General features: G+C 45.0%; 1 protein-coding gene across 5 annotated transcripts in view; it reads right to left on the bottom strand.

Moving 5' to 3' along the window:
• Window positions 1-19,214, bottom strand: part of MCF2 (MCF.2 cell line derived transforming sequence) — a 360,378-nt gene that overhangs the window by 96,052 nt on the left and 245,112 nt on the right. For all 5 annotated transcript variants that reach the window (XM_063937419.1, XM_063937417.1, XM_063937415.1 and 2 more), the window contains 3 exons: window positions 12,472-12,643; window positions 9,452-9,540; window positions 3,065-3,153 (listed from right to left, as the gene is read on the bottom strand). In XM_063937419.1, coding sequence (XP_063793489.1) covers window positions 3,065-3,153; window positions 9,452-9,540; window positions 12,472-12,643 — 350 coding nt within the window. The remainder of the gene's footprint in view (window positions 1-3,064; window positions 3,154-9,451; window positions 9,541-12,471; window positions 12,644-19,214) is intronic.

Genomic DNA, 19,214 nt, shown 5'->3' with positions numbered 1-19,214 from the left:
TATTATTTCTCCGCTCTCAAGTTCTACATTTCAGTTCATATTTCATCGCTCCCAAGTTCATTTATTATTTAACTGGTTCCAGCCAGTATCCACTCCGTGCTAACAACAGTCTGGTTCCAGCCAGTATCCACAGCAGCTGTTTTATCTTCAGCAACCCAGCTTTTCCTGGAACACCAGCTGGCACAATCCTGGGTTATCTCCATTGCTACAGTCGGGCCTGGTAAGGACTTTCCATCTAGAAGATCATAAGAACTATCTCACACTACCAGTGCCCTGTGGCTCCTGCCATCCTGTAGTACCCAGGAACTGTATTTATTCTTTGCTGACTTTTACGTTTTCTTTTACTGCTGCTGTGTTGCGGAGTTGTCATAATAAACATCATTGACTTTTATCCAAGTTGTCGTGGTCACGCCTTCGGGCAGTTATTATTCATGTTACTTACATGTCCAGGGGTCTGATACAACCTCCCAGGTTCCGGTACATCTCAGCCCCTACAACTGAGGCTGCCTCCCGTCAGCTCAGGCCCTCAGTTGTGACACAGTGGCTGCTCCACCTGCATTGCACAGGACAGTAAGGACCAGTGGCAGCACATTTCTGAAAGGGGAAAACTACCTGGCCAGCATATAGGCAACATCACCAGTTCTAAAACTCTCCCACCTTAGTAAATTTACCTCTTAGTGTCTCTCCTTGTTATAGACATCCTCTTTTTTTTCTTTTTTTTTATATTGTGTTCCTAAACTGTATTAATACATTTTATATTTTTAAATGTTTCTCTATATAACCACTGTCTGTAACCTTGCTTAAGGCAAACCTGCAACTGCCGGCGTCTTTTATTATACATTTTCTTATTCATTCTTTTCTTTTTACATACCTCACAATCATCCTGATTTCAGCGAGACAGACCAAATTTTGGGCATTGGCCCTCAGGTGGTTGAGAGGTTGGGGGACACTCTGCTGCTCTAGATGCAGAGAAATAAAGGGATGCTGCATGCAGCTCATCAGCTGTCGGAGTACTGCAGTGACGTGCAGTGAGTTCTATGACTGGGGAGGCACTTGCTAATTAACCTCCCCCCCACCTTCTTTAAAAAAAAATGTGTGCAGTATCCCCATTTAACAATAACCAGCACCAGGCACAACCAGCAAGGGGGATAATGCCAAAGCAGGAAGGACACCCAGTGTGGGGTCCCCCTGCAATCACATTAACAAGCCCTCAAACTGGTCAGCCCAGGGCAGGAATTCCTCGGAAAGTGGGGACACCAAAAAAATAAAATGGGGTCCCACCTCCCGAGCAAAAACAACCCACCCTGGTGGCGGTGGATGCGGGGTTCATTGAATGTTAATATTGTTCTTTACAGATAGCCTACAGGTCCCAGCAAGCCTGTCCCAGCATGCTGGCATTTAGAGAACCACAAGTGCCAGCATGCCTGGACATAAAGGGCCCGCTGGCACCTGTAGTCCACCTGTAAAGAAAATATTAAAATAAAAACTCAACACATAATCTTTTAATAATTTATTACACCTGGGGTGGCGGCCTTTCAGCTCTTTTTCTTGGCCGCCCCCTTCCCAGGACTTCCAACGTCTTCTTCTTGTATGGCTGCGGCCTTTAAGCTCTTTTTCATGGCCGCCGCCAGGGCTTTCCGGAGACTTCTTTTTTCAGGAGCTCTTCCATGCTCCCTCCCTACCGACAAACTGCCCAGCTGCTGTCTCACACTGGCTTATATAAGCCAGTCGAGGGGGCAGGGCGATGACGCAGCGAGCCAATCTTCAGTTTCACAATTGGCTCTACGGCGACATTTTTTAAATGGGTACATGCTGCCGAAGTCGGAACAATGGCTAGCAGGGACTGGATCCATCCGCATCCAGCCTACGGCCATCCACACTATCATCGCCGGGTCCCGCAGCCGCAATCGCCCGCTACCTCCGCTGTTTTCCGCCGCTGCATATGCCCGCTACCCAGCGAATCCAGCAGCACTGGATCCGCTGCGCCAATCACTGCTAGGCTGATGGGGCATGCTTTCATGTGGACTGAAAACACGCCCCTGTCATTGAGGCAGTGTAACAGGTGCCACTTTACACTCATTTTTCAATGGGCTTTTACAGCCCGTTGTTTGGCCCCGCCCCCGCTCCTTCACTACAGTCACCTGGAGGCACCGCTCATTGACTCCTGCGACTGCATTTCACCCTGAAAATGGTTAGAATAACAAAGAAGATATATATGACACAGAATCTGTTATAAATATCTCCTGTGTATTATTTTAATCATTATGACAGTGGAGGCACTGCTTCCCCTGACTGCACGTCCCTGGAGTACTGGGCTCATCCCATAACAGTGACATGCGGCGGAGTGAGGCAAGTGAGGCAGAGCTTTTCCTGTCATACTAACGTATAAGCCAGAGTTTTGACAATACAAAAAATATATGAAAAATACAAAGAATATACTAGAAATATCTTCTTTGTATTGTTCTACTCATTTTTATAGTCGAAACTCTGGAGTAAAAAGTCTATAGCAGTGCCTACCTATTCCAAACATCTCTGATCAAATCTCACCAAATTTCCAGCAGTATATACTGCCACACCTGTGTATAATGCCCACATGTGTCCTTTGGCTCATTTATTGTGTGTACATCTGGCTCTGGTACTAGCCAGTGCCTCCTAAGTCATTTACCTCATTGTACGTCCCTGCCCCATAATGCCGAAAGATGGGCATGACACAGTCAGACAACCAAAATGGCGCACACCATGGGACTTGGCCCAGCGGACATGAGGCCACGCCCCCTTCGCGCACACGAGAAGTCCTGACATAAGATGTGATAATGTTGGAAATAGGACTTCTGGAACTGTACACAGTAATCAAAGCAAGGTCTTACCAGTCACCTTTAAAGTGGCAATATATAGTACCTCTTCCTATGCAACTGTAACATATTCTACTGGTTTTTCCCAATAGGCTCGGGTCTATATAGGCAAATGATAAGATGGTAGGGGAGTTGTAGAAGTTGTGCAATTGATACATTATTATTACACATCACCATGGATACACAATAAATCACACACATAAATCAATTACCCTTTAAGTATATCCAAACTGTCTTCACTTTCTGAAATAAATAATTGCACAGAATTTCGCTTCTCTTGATAGTCGTGCATCACTTCAATCTGAAATGAGAAATGTTTCCATCATTTCCTTTACACTGTAAACACAATAGCACAAGCAAAACACTGTTTGGGTTTAGCGTATAAATGTCTTGGAACTAGAACCATTAATAATTTTTAATTTGAACTCTAAATGATATTAAGATAAATCATGATCAGTAAGGATCACTTTCAAACTTCATAAAAAAAATATACACTGCTATTTCATTTGCTAGACTGTACCTACAGTACTTAGAGACATAGAATTTGACGGCAGATAAGAACCACTTGGCTCATCTAGTCTGCCAATTTTACTATTTCAGTGAGATAATTTTAAGGTACATGCCCACTGCCTGGCATGTGCACCTACACTCGGAAAATACTGTGTGAATCCTACTGAAAACTTGCATGACAGAAAGACAGAGTCGCTAATTTCAAATTGTCAGTTCTTCCATCTAAAAAACTGCTCAGTTTAAATGAATCTCAACGCATCTGCATTCTCAAGACATTTCTGAGAATGAGCGTCTCAATCACAACTGTGACTCTGTGTGTGCGGACTCTAGGACTAACACATGTTTGTACGCAGATGCAATGGCAATTGCAGTTCTCTAGGCTACAGAGCTGCTAATGTTAGCAAGTGGAGGTGCCTCCCAGGAATGAAAAGAGATGCCTACCACAGCGATTGCAAACTCATTCACAATTGCGTACACACAAAAACCTATACCTGTAAAAGCCTATACACAAAAACAAGGAACATTGAGGTTAAGGGTAGACCTATGGATACACAACAGCAGCAGCGACACAGGCGCTGTGTTTTTGCATGTACGAGCTCCCAGCTGACGGCAAAATATACTCCCCGAAAATGGCCATGACATGAGTGCGTTTTCCCAACCACTCCCCATTAACACCTTCATACAGTCACTTCCTGTCAATCACATCTCCATGGACTCCTCAGTGCGAGTGGGCTTGCAGAGGCAGCTTGACGTATGTGTATTAAGATTGCAGCACATGTGCAGTCTGCCGTTAATCTCTCCTTTGCATGTCACAATCGTCCATTACGTACAATCATGATTAAGGCCCTCTGGATGCATGCGCAATGCAGTGTGATTTAGACACGTGTGCAGGAGAAAAAAATAGCTAAACTGCGTCCGACAGTGGCAGTGCGCATGACTCAGGCTCTTTGTGCTGCTTGTGTGCATATTTGCACACTTATAAATAAGCCTTATTCTCATCTCGTATCATTGCCTTCTGGTGGAAATTAGAACTTTTACAATGTTGTGACATTTTAAAAACTTTTTTTTATACTTCTAAGAAACATTTAATGCTAGAAATATAATGACAGACAAGGAGATTTACAAATCCTTTTATTTATATAAAATGTGAATTTAAAACTAAAAAGGTTATTTTAATTCCTATTAATGGATTTTTCAAAAATATACACTAAAGTGCCAAAAGTAATGGGATAGGTGTCTAGTATCGTGTAGACTGGCGAAGTGCAGCAATTTCATGTGACATTGATTCTACAAGTGAACTGAAGACCTATGGAGATGTTGACCCATGCTGCCTGGATAGCTTCCCACAGCTCCCTGATATATGTAGGTGCAGGATCTTAGGTGCGAATGGACCTCTCCATCATGTCCCATAAATGCTCAATTGGGTTCATGTCAGGCGAACGTGGTGGACACACCAATTCATATGAACTCTCCAGAATGCTCCTCGAACCTGTTCTGGACAACTTTGGGACCGATAACATTATCCTGCTGGAATATTCCATCTTTGTGGGGGTACATGAAGTCCATGAATGGCTGCAAAACCAAGCAATGCAACGTAGCAGTTACCAGTTCATGACGTGTTCATGCAGACCAGGGGACCCAACCCATGCGAACACACCCCACACCATTATGGAACTACCACCAGCCTGAAAAGTGCCTTGTTGACAACTGGTGTCCATGGCCTCATGGAATCTGCGCCACACCAGAACCCTACCATCAGACGACACAACTGGAACTGTGACTCATCAGACTATGCCACAAATTGGCAGTCCTCCAGGGTCCAATGAGCGACGTCACAAGCCCAGGTGAGATGATGTGTCCAGTGTTGTGGTGTTAACAGAGGCACTCTGGTGGGTCTTCTTCTCACATTATCCCATGGAAGCGAAAGAATGCTGCACTGACCTGTGGGATGTGTATCTGGTACCTCCTGCATTAAATGTTTATGTGATTTGAGCCAGTGTTGGTTGTCTGTTACCACAGACAATTCTGGCCCAATGCTGCTGCCATGATCATAAAGCACCTGTGGTCGGCCATTGCGCTGTCCACAGCAGGTGGTAATGCTTTCTATAAGGTATTCCTGGTACACATGTAACACTATAGGTAGAGAAACGTTGAATGTCCACACAATTTCATAAATGGAAGGTCTCTTCCGTTGGGCGTCCACTATCATTTTTTTTCAAACTAACATGGCCCTGACATGAGCAGCCTAGCCGGTGTTCTAAAAGACTCACGATTTGCCAGATTACAACTGATGCAGGCATGGGAATTTCCATGACGTCACAGTACGATGCACCTACCATTACTTCTACATACTGCTATCCCATGACTTTTGGCACATCAGTGTACTGAAGTTATAGTACTGTAAATGTTCCGTCAAGACTCTAAAGTGCTTTTAACAGGAATACAGTCCAGATTTTGTATGTTTCAAATGAACATAATTCCAACATCAAACACAATTTTCCATTTGTATTAAGCAAAGTTTTCAAGAAATGTGAGTGTTTAGGTAATATAACTGAAGCATAAATTAAGCACTTACTAAAACTGTTTTACCTACAGCTAATCAGTACTGGGAAGAGCCCTTGTGCTATCAGCACAGGACTGGTTTCTTCTAGGTTTGTTTTGTCTGCCTGTTCACTCTAGGGACAATAGCCCCATGCAGCCTGCACTAAGGGGAAGTAGTCAAAAGGCCAACAGTAACATTCTTAATGTTGACACCTCAATGTCGACAGTTATGATTATGATGTTAAAATGTCAACAGGCAATGCGTCAACATTCTTAGAATTATCACAATGTAGACATTAGGGTTAGGCTGTTGGGGGGTTACGGCTAGGCACTAAAGGGACGGTTTGGGGTGGGGATTAGGGGGTCAAACTCCTAGCGCTAGTAGTGGAACATTTGGTGGGACACCACACTCTTTGCCGCCAGATTTTCTTGAAGCACTAGTGCTGGTTTCACTTTTGTGGGGAACACCACACATTCATTCATTATTTTTAAGCAAACAAACAAAAACAAAACAGTGCTGACCCGGATAGAACTATAAAAGTGGCATGTCTTTGCAGTGGCTTTGTGGTGGAATTGATCTTCTGGGGATTTGATGATAAGTATATGTTGTTCTAGGTGTAGATTAGTGTATGTTTGTGTAACAGACCTCCATGATAGCTTACACTGAATATCCGCTGCCTTTAACTGTAACACATCCTTGAGCTTATTAATCAGCCTTATGGGCAGTAATGTGGCTGTTTGGCAATAACTGTCAGTTGTAAGAAATAGGAGTGTGATAAATAGTTCCCGGAGCACTCACTGAAACTGATGTATAAAGCTCCATGTATATTTGTGGATATTTACCTTTGGGGAGTTTTACTTTTCATTAATAATAAACCATTTTTAGCATGATTCAAAATGTTGACAAACGTCACAAGAACATGAGATGCCATTATCAGAATATATGTAATAAGTAACACACTCACACAGTGTTGTGACCTCAGCGATGATGCATCTAGCCTTTAGTCTGCATAAGCCCATTGTAGATGGAATTCAATTAGCCACAGTACTTACCATGGGCTTTTAGCTCAAGGATTACGGGGGTAGTTCAGACCTGATTGCTGCTGTGTGTTTTCGCACAGCGGGCGATCAGGTCTGAACTGCGCATGCTTATGCACCGGCGCATCAGACGACTGCACTGGGCATCGGTGCATAGTGACAGGATGGTGTGAAAAAAGCAATCGCACGGGCAATCGCAAGGTGATTGACAGGAAGAGGCAATTTGTGGGTGGCAACTGACCGTTTTAAAGGAGTGTCCGGAAGAACGCAGATGGGCTCAGGCGTTTGGAGGGAGGGTGCCTGACGTCAGCTCCGGCCCCAGCAATTTATTGCAGCGGCAGAGTAAGTCCTGGGCTGAGTAGAGACTGTACAAACTGTTGTTTGTGCAGTTCTGCTACAAATGCGATCACACACCTGAACAGAACATTTCTCCTCCCCTTGTAGGCGGCGACTACCTGATCGCAGGGCTCCAAAAAACGCACCCTAGCGATCAGGTCTGAATTACCCCCTATGAGTCCAGAGCTATTCAATTACTGACAGCCAGTTGTGCCAAGAGAGGGTGTACTAATTACCGGGGTCTGCCGCTACCTCCCCCACCCCCCCACGCATACACCTGTCTAGCAGCAGGAGCTCATCTCCTCAGCCCAGCACACTCTACTGTGCCGGGAGGCTGCTGCCTCTCTCTGTATCGGGAGACTGTTGCCTCTGTAGTCTCCTCTGCCTGTGCGAGTGGTGGAGGAGGTAGCTATCATACTGATTGTGCCCCCTGCCTCCTGGATTTGCTACTGGCTGAGGGTCTCACTGCGTCCCCCTCTTCAGCATGACGTGCAACTTTGCTGCACTTTTTTTAAATATATTTTTTTTTGTAAGGGGGCGTAACTACATCTTCCACTATTAGGCCACACCCCAAGAAAGTACTTGGGCTGAGCCAGGTTTTCTACTGCCCTGCTGCCAGCTATAAGGCCCAAGGCTGCACTTAGCAAAGATTTATTTTCGCTCCCCAGGAGGGGCTAGTCGCAGGCTTGCTGCACGGAGTCAATGGGGTGTGTTCAAACTGAAATCTAAAAAAGAACAGCCAGTATTTACCCTGCACAGAAACCACATAACCCACCCAAATCTAACTCTCTCTGAACATGATGGCCTAGAGTATCAGCAGATTGTCAGAATGATCATTAATTATACTGGAGAACTGAATAGATTGTATCCTGATTAGCCCAATAGGTCTCTGCGAGGGTGTCCCCAGTCCGTTTACTGGTTAATACATATGTGCTGGATGTCCCTATCTGTGCAAAACTTGTAGATAAGAATATGAGTTTTGCTTAAAAGACTTTGCAGTTTCCAATTCTTTGTGATGCCTGGATGATGGGTATAATGGGGCAGATGCATTTACAGTATCCTGGTGTAGTGATAAAGCAGTGATAGTGATAAAGAAGTGATACGTGGAAGGTGATAACGCACCAGCCAATCATTACGGGTTTGAAGAATGACAGTTAGGAACTGATTGGCTGGTGCGTTATCACCTTCCACTTATCACTTCTTCAGGCTTAATACATCTGCCCCAACGAATGCTATTACTGTACAGCCAACACATACCTAGTGACACATTAATACATAATTTCACAGTGACCAAAGCCTGATCTCCAATGGAGACAGTTATCACTCACACAACTATGCAAGTTACACTGCAGAAATAATGCATTGCATTATTAATGTCCATGATTATTCTGGCACATTTGTAAATGCTGTAATATGCTGTAAACTGACTTTGCTATTATTTCTGTGCAAACAAATTAATTACAAACAAGCATGCACATGTGTTATATCTCCACATGACCCAATGGTGCCCAGATAGGACAATGCAGCCTAATTCAGAGAAGAGCAGCCAATGACTTGAAAGTATTGCAGACCTTGCAGATTATAGTATATAGACGGTAATTCCAAGTTGATCGCAGCAGGAATTTTTTTAGCAGTTGGGCAAAACCATGTGCACTGCAGGGGGGCAGATATAACATGTGCAGAAAGAGATAGATTTGGGTGTGGGGAGTTAAATCTGCAATCTAAATTGCAGTGTAAAAGTAAAGCAGCCAGTATTTACCGTGCACAGAAACAAAATAACCCACCCAAATCTAACTCTTTCTGCAAATGTTATATCTGTCCCCCCTGCAATGCACATGGTTTTGCGCAACTGCTAAAAAATTTCCTGCTGCGATCAACTTGGAATTACCCCCATAGTGAAACATGCCAGCAAACCACATTGGACTTATTTAATAGAACATGCTTCTAGAACACATGCTCTGGAACCTATAGCAACTAACTAGAGATTTCCAAAAATGAGTCTGACTACATGAGACCCCAAAGACTTAATATCTGGTTGCTATAGGTTACAGCACATCACCGATCTCTGCTCTACTGTATATATTAAATAAGTGAGTGTGTCAGTCCAACTTGTGGTACAGACATCCATTTTGTTGGTGGTGGTTAGGCATGCATCTTTCCATTGCTTTTGTTACCTTGCGGGAACTTTGCATTTTCCTTGTGGTCCTTTTCCCTGGCAATGTTATGTCAAATGAGAACTTCAGACTTGAATTGAAATCCATACCTTTATTTCAGGATCAGAAAAACAACATTACATTTGTATGATAGGCAATGCAACGCAGCCACTGGACTACATCAAGACAGCAGGAAAGCAGAAGTTTATATATACAATTAGATATGTTTACAATACATATATTCATTCCAGCCTTTTAATACAATGTCATTGAGGGAAGTTCTACCTAAAACCAAGAAGCAGATGTTCCAGAACGCTCAACATATAGTTATCTTTACACTAATTATAAACCATTAGCTAAAATAAGCTTTGGTTGAATCATAAGTGAGAAACACTTGAGAACAAGCACCGGTCTGGCAGGAGCACAAAACTGCTGTTAATGTGTAGCTACATAAATTAGCATTTCATGGCCTGGATTGACTACAATTGACTACTATGCGTGATGACAATCACATTGGAATTCATGAGACTACTATTTGGGGTCTTGGAAAATGTGATTGGCAGATGACCAATACCACCCTGTGTGCACTTCTGGCTGCCTTAGTAGGCTGTAATGTTTGTTTTCACCTTGTGCATGGTACAGCTAGGTATTATTCACTTTGGCCACCTAAGGGGTAAATTTACTAAGATGGGAGTTCTATTTAAGATGGGATATTGCCCATAGCAACCAATTAGATTCCAGGTATTATCTTCTGAAAGGTGCTAGATAAATGAGAAGTAGAATCTGATTGGTTGCTATGGGCCACATTCCATCTTAAATAGAACTCCTCTCTTAATAAATATACCCCTAAGTGTATAAATGCATGCCCAAATTGGACACTGATCCTGTGCATGGTCAAACATTACATATTGGTCTAGGCTTTTGCTCTTCACATGGTCTAGATATGAACACGTACTGTAGGAGTTGGCTGAGCGGATATATTCTGAACTGCTGTTATAACTCTCATGCTATTATTGGCTCATGACTACTTCACCTCCTAGGAATTATTGTATTATTGGGTAAATGTATCATAGCGGCTGAGCGAAGCAGGAAGGGACATCGACAAGATGTACAAACAGCAGTAGCGGGGGGAGTAAAAGAGGAGTAGGTACCAATAATATTTCCCCAATGTCTTTAGCTTTGGGAATAATGGCCCTCATTCCGAGTTGATCGCTCGCTAGCTGCTTTTAGCAGCATTGCACACGCTAGGCCGCCGCCCTCTGGCAGTGTATCTTAGCTTAGCAGAAGTGCGAACGAAAGGTTAGCAGTTCTGCTACTAAAAAATTTCATACAGTTTCAGAGTGGCTCAAGACTTACTCCTAGCGTGCGATGACTGCAGTCTGTTTAGTTCCTGGTTTGACGTCACAAACACGCCCTGCGTTCGGCCAGCCAGTCCCCCGTTTCTCCAGCCACGCCTGCGTTTTTTAGCACACTTCCTGAAAATGCTGAGTTGCCGCCCAGAAACACCCACTTCCTGTCAATCAAACAACGAACACTCGAGCAACTGAAAAGCGTCGCTCGAGCTTATGTAAAACTACAAAGTTTTATGTGAAAGTACTTAGCGCATGCGCGCTGCGTACCATGCGCATAAATGCCGTTTTTTTCACCTGATCGCTGCGCTACGAAAAACGGCAGCGAGCGAACAACTCGGAATGAGGGCCTATAATATTACATTATAAAATGATGAATTATAACAATAAAATGTAAAGGTGAAGGCTCAATGAAGCAGGATTTGACTGTATTAAAATGGCATATGTAAAGGCACTGTATACAGGATGGTTACATACTGTACACATACTTGCCTACTCTGAATCTTTCTGGGACTATATATAACAATATGTATTGTACCATATGCGAGAGAACGGCATGGTAAATCCCCAGATTTAATGACTTTATGGGCCTAATTCATGTTTGTGCACAAATGCATATGCAGCTGCGTTTTTCTAGGTTACGGAACCGCTAATCATCGCAAGTGAAGCAAAGAATAGATGCCCACTGGAGCCATCGTAAAGTCCTCCACAGCACCAATGCAATAATGAGGAACATCGAATCCTAGAGTTGGCCTACGGCTATGCAGACGCGACAGTAGTGATGAAGGCGCCATGTTTCTCTACATGCATGATTGCAGCTGAAGTCAGATATATGCCTAAAAAATGGCCATGACATGCCTGCGCTTTTGCCGCCACTCCTCGTTACCTCCCCAAATGGTCCTTTCCTGTCAATCACTCTGCGTATAAAATGTCAGTACGAGCACAAAGGTACCTTGCATGAATTAGGCCCTATATGCGCTACAGAATTTAAGTTAATTTTGATATGTCTATTTGGGTTTAGTGTAGGTAAATATGACCTCCAAGTGATCCGTGCACTGGCTGCTAGAGGAGGTGGAGTGGAAATGAGATTTGCTTTCCCCTTTGCTATAACTGCCTATAGAATCGGACATGCACACCTACAAGCATAGGCCTGTATGACCCCATATACTTGAGAGACAAACAATGGCTCGCAGAGTCATTGCTCACAGGCTTTGAATGACCTTATGGACAACAAGCCCTTGAGCTTAAAGACAATTCTGTGTGTTTCACTCATTTTAAAATGAACATGTTTAAAGATTTCTTAAAGTGTTAAAACTGATTCATTAAAACTCATTTAGTTGCTTCTGATGCAAAATTTAAATAGTATAATACTACAGTTGAAGATGAATAGACAGGTCTCCTAAATCCAACTTCACTGACACTGGAAAGTTTATATAATACCTGTGGCTAAACGTAATAGCCTCCGAGTTCCGCAGGTGCGGGTATATTGTGCGAGTCTTCCTGTTTTATTAAAGCAGCAATCATTTACAGGGCAAACCAGGTTGGTTTTGCCTTGTAAATGATTGCTGCTTTAAACATATGGGCAGGCTTGCAGAAAATACCCGCAGCTCCGGAACTCGGAGGCTATTACACTTAGCCACAAATATCCTAATCACATATAATGTGCAGAGACATATTACAGAAACAAATTACCATGCTTTGGGGAGAATAGTGGTGATTTTGCCCTGGGGGGATTCTCAGGTCGAGGAGCCACTAACTGCACCGGCCGCACTTGCTTATCAGCCAGCTTCTTCAGGCAGGTCTGACGGTTGTCAAACAGAACTCTGATATTTTCAATCTTGATGTGAGCAGCTTGGATTTGAGCCTGTTGTTACAATAAAATGAATTAGATAACAAAGTGCTGAAATGCTACAGGTAGTTGTGAGGGTTTGTGTGGCAGAGCCATTTTTCAAATACTGCATGCTCTATTTGCTGCTGCAAGTGAACTCACTGGGGTCTATGGAGGGGTTACATACCATTTACTGGCGTTTAGAAGACGGACTGCGGTATATCGATTGGTGAGAATCCTGACAGTAGGTAGGTAAGTATATTTACCCTCCCCCAATATACCCCTAACCCTCCCTTCCAGCAGCCTAACCCCCCACCCCACACACACACACACACGCACACACACACACACACACACACACACACACACACACACACACAGTCTAACCCTAACACTCACCGATGGTGATAGAGGTTCACTGATATACAGGGACCAACACAGTGGTAATTATACATAAAGTTCTGTGACTGCATGCTGTTATACTTACCAACTACTCAGTGCATGTGCTTAAGAGAGCATAACAATTAGCAGAGTTTCCACAACTAAACCCCACTGGGATGCCGGTGTAAGGGTTATTCAACTCTTTGTGAGAGACTATTATTTTAACCATTACTAATCTATATTAACCAACATTAATCAGTAATCTGTGGTATAAATTCAAACCCAGCAATCAGTTGTCTTCAGGTGACATTAATTATTTTAAGCTTGCAATCTCATATTTTGTGCTTTCATTTTTAGATTTGTTAAAATAGTGTTTGTAACATTGTGACTTTTTTATTCATAAAAATAAATTTTATATTATTGAGCTTCACTGTGTCCGTGTCATTCTTAGTGGACAGCACAATTCGGTTTTCTAACACCATAATTTCCTTACTACAAGCGCAGTGATTCGTTTTACCTACTTACCCCCTTCCTGGCTTGAATCATAGTCGGTATGACCTTGTCAGGAATCCACCTCCTGGCTAGAATCAGTCGTTCAACTTCCATGCCGTTAAACGTAGCCACGGTAATTGATAGACGAATGAGCCCTGTTGCAGAAGATCATCGCGAAGAGTTAGAGGCCACGGATCTTCGAGCAGCATCTCGAGAAGATCCGCATACCAGGTCCTTCTTTGGCCAGTCCAGAGCAATGAGGATTGCTTGAACCTTTTCCCTTTTTAATCTTTTCAGAATTCTTGGGATCAGAGGAAGTGGAGGAAATACGTACACCAGCTGGTAGACCCATGGAGTTGTCAGAGCGTCTACTGCTACTGCTTGTGGGTCTCTCGGCCTGGAACAATACTGCTTGAGCTTCTTGTTGAGTCAAGAGGCCATCATGTCGATTTGTGGATATCCCCACCGACGTGTCAATCACCAGAATATCTCCGAGTAAAGGCCCCATTCTCCCGGGTGCAGGTCGTGTCTGCTGAGAAAGTCTGCTTCCCATTTGTCTACTCCAGGGATGAAGACCGCCGACAACACCACAGCGTGTTTTTCCGCCCAGAGGAGAATTCTTGACACCTCTGACGTTGCTGCTCTACTTTTCGTTCCTACCTGTCGGTTTATGTACATCAGTGTCGTCACATTGTCCGACTGAACCTGAATAACCTGATTAAGAAGAAGAAAAGCGGCCTGTCAAAGAGCGTTGTAGATATCCCTGAGTTCCAGGATGTTTACTGGAAGGATAACTTCCTGACTTGACCATCTTCCCTGAAACTGCACCCCCTGGGTGACTGCGCCTCAACCTCTGAGGTTTGCGTCTGTGGTTAGCAGAATCCAATTTTGAAACCCGAACCTCCGACCTTCGACTAGGTGAGAAATTTGTAACCACCACAGGAGGGAGATCCTGGCTTTGGAGACAGACGAATCCTCTGATGCATGTGAAGATGCGATCCGGACCATTTGTCCAACAGATCCAGCTGGAAGGGCCTCGCATGAAACCTTCTGTACTAAATCGCCTCGTAAGAAGGCACCATTTTCCCCAGAAGACGTATGCAGAGATGCACCGAGATCCGGGTTGGCTTCAGGACAGTCCGAACCCTTGACTGAATTACCATTGCCTTTTCCAAGGGAAGGAATACTTTCTGAGACTCTGTGTCCAGTATCATTCCCAGGTAAGGAAGCCTCTGTGTTGGATCTAGGTGAGATTTTGGTAGGTTCAGAATCCACCCGTGATCCAGGAGTAGTCTGGTTGAGAGGCCAATGTTGTCCAACAACTGTTCCCTGGACGGTGCCTTTATCAGAAGATTGTCCAGGTACGGAATTATGTTCACTCCTTGTTTGTGGAGTAGAAACATCATCTCTGCCATCACTTTGGTGAACACCCTCTGTGCCGTGGAGAGACCAAATGGCAGGGCCTGGAACTGGTAGTGACAGTTTTGCAGTGCAAACCGTAGATAAGCCTGATGAGGGGGCCAGTTCGGAATATGAAGGTACGCATCCTTGATATCCTGAGACACCAGGAATTCCCCCTCCTCCAGACCTGAAATCACCGCTCTCACAGACTCCATCTTGAATTTGAACACTCGTAAGTACCGGTTCAACGATTCAGAATCGGTCTTACCGAACCCTCCGGCTTCGGTACTACAAACAAATTGGAATAGTAACCCTTGTTTTGTAGATGAGGTGGAACTGGAACATTTACCTGGTCTGTAACAGTTATTGAATGGCGTCCTGTAAGGTTATTCTTGCCTCTTGTGAAACTGGTAAGCCTGATTTGAAGAATGTATTTATTTATTTATTTATTTATTTATTTATTACCAGTTATTTGTATAGCGCACACATTTTCCGCAGCGCTTTACAGAGAATATTTGGCCATTCACATCAGTCCCTGCCCCAGTGGAGCTTACAATCTATATTCCCTACCACATTTACACACACACATTCACACTAGGGTTAATTTTTTGACAGAAGCCAATTAACCTACCAGTGTATTTTTGGATTGTGGGAGGAAACCGGAGCACCCGGAGGAAACCCATGCAAGTACAGGGAGAATATACAAACTCCGCACAGTTAGGGCCATGGTGGGAATTGAATCCATGACCTCATTGCTGTGAGGCAGTAATTCTAACCATTACACCATCCGTACTGCCCTGTGAGGTGGGAGCTCCTGGAACTCCAGTCTGTATCCCTGGGATATAAGGTCTATGACCCAGGGATCCTGGCACGATCTTGTCCAGATGTGACTGAAGAATTTTAGCCGGGCTCCCACTCGACAGTCTTCCAGGCATTGCGGTCCACCGTCATGCGGAAAGGTTTTGAGTAAGCAGAGCCTGAACTCTGTTCCTGTGAACCGGCAGTAGCTGGTTTCCGTGGTTTACCTCTAGCACCTCTGGTGGCAGTAGAGGAATCTCTGGCCTTGCCCCTAAACTTGGCCGTCCGAAAGGACTGTAACTTGGATCCTGAATAGGCCTTCCTAGCTTGGGGAGCTGCAGAAGGTAGGTATGTGGACTTACCCGCAGTAGCTTTGGAGATCCATTTGTCTAGTTCATCTCCAAATAAGGCCTCAACTGTGAAAGGTAGGCCTTCCACGCCTTTCCTGGAGTCCGCATCCACAGTCCACTGGCGTAGCCATAGATTCCTGCGTGCAGACACTGCCATAGCTGTAGTGCGTGCATTAAGCAAGCCTATCTTTTTTATGGCTTTCACCATAAAGTTCGCAGAGTCCTGTATATGTTGCAGGAGCAAAATAGTCTCCCCTTGAGGCAAGGTATCTAACCCCTCAATTAGGTTACCTGACCATTTAGCAATGGCTCGCGTAATCCACCCACATGCTATAGTGGGTCTCTGGGCCATCCCTGCAGCTGTATACAAAGACTTGAGCGTAGTCTCAATTTTGCGATCAGCCGCGTCTTTTAGGGAGGCTGCACCCGGGACAGGCAATACAGTTTTCCGTGAGAGCCTGGAGACCGATGCATCCACTACCAGTGGATTCTCTCATTTTTTCCTATCCTCAGATGAAAAAATAAGAATTTACTCACCGGTAATTCTATTTCTCATAGTCCGTAGTGGATGCTGGGGACTCCGTAAGGACCATGGGGATTAGCGGCTCCGCAGGAGACTGGGCACAACTACAAAGAAAGCTTTTAGACTACTGGTGTGCACTGGCTCCTCCCACTAAGACCCTCCTCCAGACCTCAGTTAGGATACTGTGCCCGGAAGAGCTGACACAATTAGGAAGGATTTTGAATCCCGGGTAAGACTCATACCAGCCACACCAATCACACCGTATAACTCGTGATACAATACCCAGTTAACAGCATGATAACAACTGAGCCTCTCAACAGATAGCTCAACAATAACCCTTTAGTTAAGCAATAACTATATACAAGTATTGCAGACAATCCGCACTTGGGATGGGCGCCCAGCATCCACTACGGACTATGAGAAATAGAATTACTGGTGAGTAAATTCTTATTTTCTCTAACGTCCTAAGTGGATGCTGGGGACTCCGTAAGGACCATGGGGATTATACCAAAGCTCCCAAACGGGCGGGAGAGTGCGGATGACTCTGCAGCACCGAATGAGAGAACTCAAGGTTCTCCTCAGACAGGGTATCAAATTTGTAGAATTTAGCAAACGTGTTTGTCCTGACCAATTAGCAGCTCGGCAAAGTTGAAGAGCCGAGACCCCTCGGGCAGCCGCCCAAGAAGAGCCCACTTTCCTTGTGGAATGGGCTTTTACTGATTTAGGATGCGGCAGTCCAGCCGCAGAATGTGCAAGCTGAATCGTACTACAGATCCAGCGAGCAATAGTCTGCTTAGAAGCAGGTGCACCCAACTTGTTGGGCGCATACAGGATAAAAAGCGAGTCAGTTTTCCTGACTCCAGCTGTCCTGGAAACATAAATTTTTAGGGCCCTGACTACATCCAACAACTTGGAAGCCTCCAAGTCATTCGTAGCCACAGGCACCACGATAGGTTGGTTCAGATGAAAAGCTGATACCACTTTGGGATAAAACTGGGGACGAGTCCTCAATTCTGCCCTATCCATATGGAAAATCAGATAAGGGCTTTTACATGACAAAGCCGCCAATTCTGAAACCCGCCTGGCCGAAGCCAAGGCCAACAACATGACCACTTTCCACGTGAGATATTTTAAATCCACGGTTTTCAGTGGCTCAAACCAATGTGACTTTAGGAAATCCAACAGCACGTTGAGATCCCAAGGTGCCACTGGAGGCACAAAAGGGGGCTGAATATGCAGCACTCCCTTAACAAAAGTCTGAACTTCAGGTAGTGAAGCCAATTCTCTCTGGAAGAAAATCGACAGAGCCGAAATCTGGACCTTAATGGAACCCAATTTAAGGCCCATAGTCACCCCTGACTGTAGGAAGTGCAGGAACCGGCCCAGCTGAAATTCTTCCGTTGGGGCCTTCCTGGCCTCACACCACGCAACATATTTTCGCCATATGCGGTGATAATGGTTCGCGGTTACTTCTTTCCTAGCTTTTATCAGCGTAGGAATGACTTCCTCCGGAATGCCCTTTTCCTTCAGGATCCGGTGTTCAACCGCCATGCCATCAAACGCAGCCGCGGTAAGTCTTGGAACAGATAGGCCCCTGCTGCAGCAGGTCCTGTCTGAGCGGTAGAGGCCATGGGTCCTCTGACATCATTTCTTGAAGTTCCGGATACCACGCTCTTCTTGGCCAATCCGGAACAATGAGTATAGTCCTTACTCCTCTTCTCCTTATTATCCTCAGTACCTTTGGTATGAGAGGAAGAGGAGGGAACACATAAACCGATCGGTACACCCACGGTGTTACCAGAGCGTCCACAGCTATCGCCTGCGGGTCTCTTGACCTGGCGCAATATTTTTCTAGCTTTTTGTTTAGGCGGGACGCCATCATGTCCACCTGTGGTTTTTCCCACTGGTTTACAATCATTTGAAAGACTTCTGGATGAAGTCCCCACTCTCCCGGGTGGAGGTCGTGCCTGCTGAGGAAGTCTGCTTCCCAGTTGTCCACTCCCGGAATGAACACTGCTGACAGTGCTAACACGTGATTTTCCGCCCATCGGAGAATCCTTGTGGCTTCTGCCATTGCCGTCCTGCTTCTCGTGCCGCCCTGTCGATTTACATGGGCGACCGCCGTGATGTTGTCTGACTGGATCAGTACCGGCTGGTTTTGAAGCAGGGGTTTTGCCTGACTTAGGGCATTGTAAATGGCCCTTAGTTCCAGAATATTTATGTGCAGGGAAGTCTCCTGACTTGACCATAGTCCTTGGAAGTTTCTTCCCTGTGTGACTGCTCCCCAGCCTCGAAGGCTGGCATCCGTGGTCACCAGGACCAAGTCCTGTATGCCGAATCTGCGGCCCTCTTGAAGATGAGCACTCTGCAGCCACCACAGCAGAGACACCCTTGTCCTCGGAGACAGGGTTATCAGACGATGCATCTGAAGATGCGATCCGGACCACTTGTCCAACAGGTCCCACTGAAAGGTTCTTGCATGAAACCTGCCGAATGGAATCGCTTCGTAGGAAGCTACCATTTTTCCCAGGATCCGCGTGCAGTGATGCACCGACACCTGTTTTGGTTTTAGGAGGCCTCTGACTAGAGATGACAGCTCCTTGGCCTTCTCCTCCGGGAGAAACACTTTTCTCTGTTTTGTGTCCAGAACCATCCCTAGGAA

This window comes from Pseudophryne corroboree, chromosome 8 (assembly GCF_028390025.1).
Source record: "Pseudophryne corroboree isolate aPseCor3 chromosome 8, aPseCor3.hap2, whole genome shotgun sequence".
Classification (NCBI taxonomy): domain Eukaryota; kingdom Metazoa; phylum Chordata; class Amphibia; order Anura; family Myobatrachidae; genus Pseudophryne; species Pseudophryne corroboree.
The sequence above is the reverse complement of the archived record's forward strand: the minus strand, read 5'-3'. Positions and strand labels throughout refer to the sequence as shown.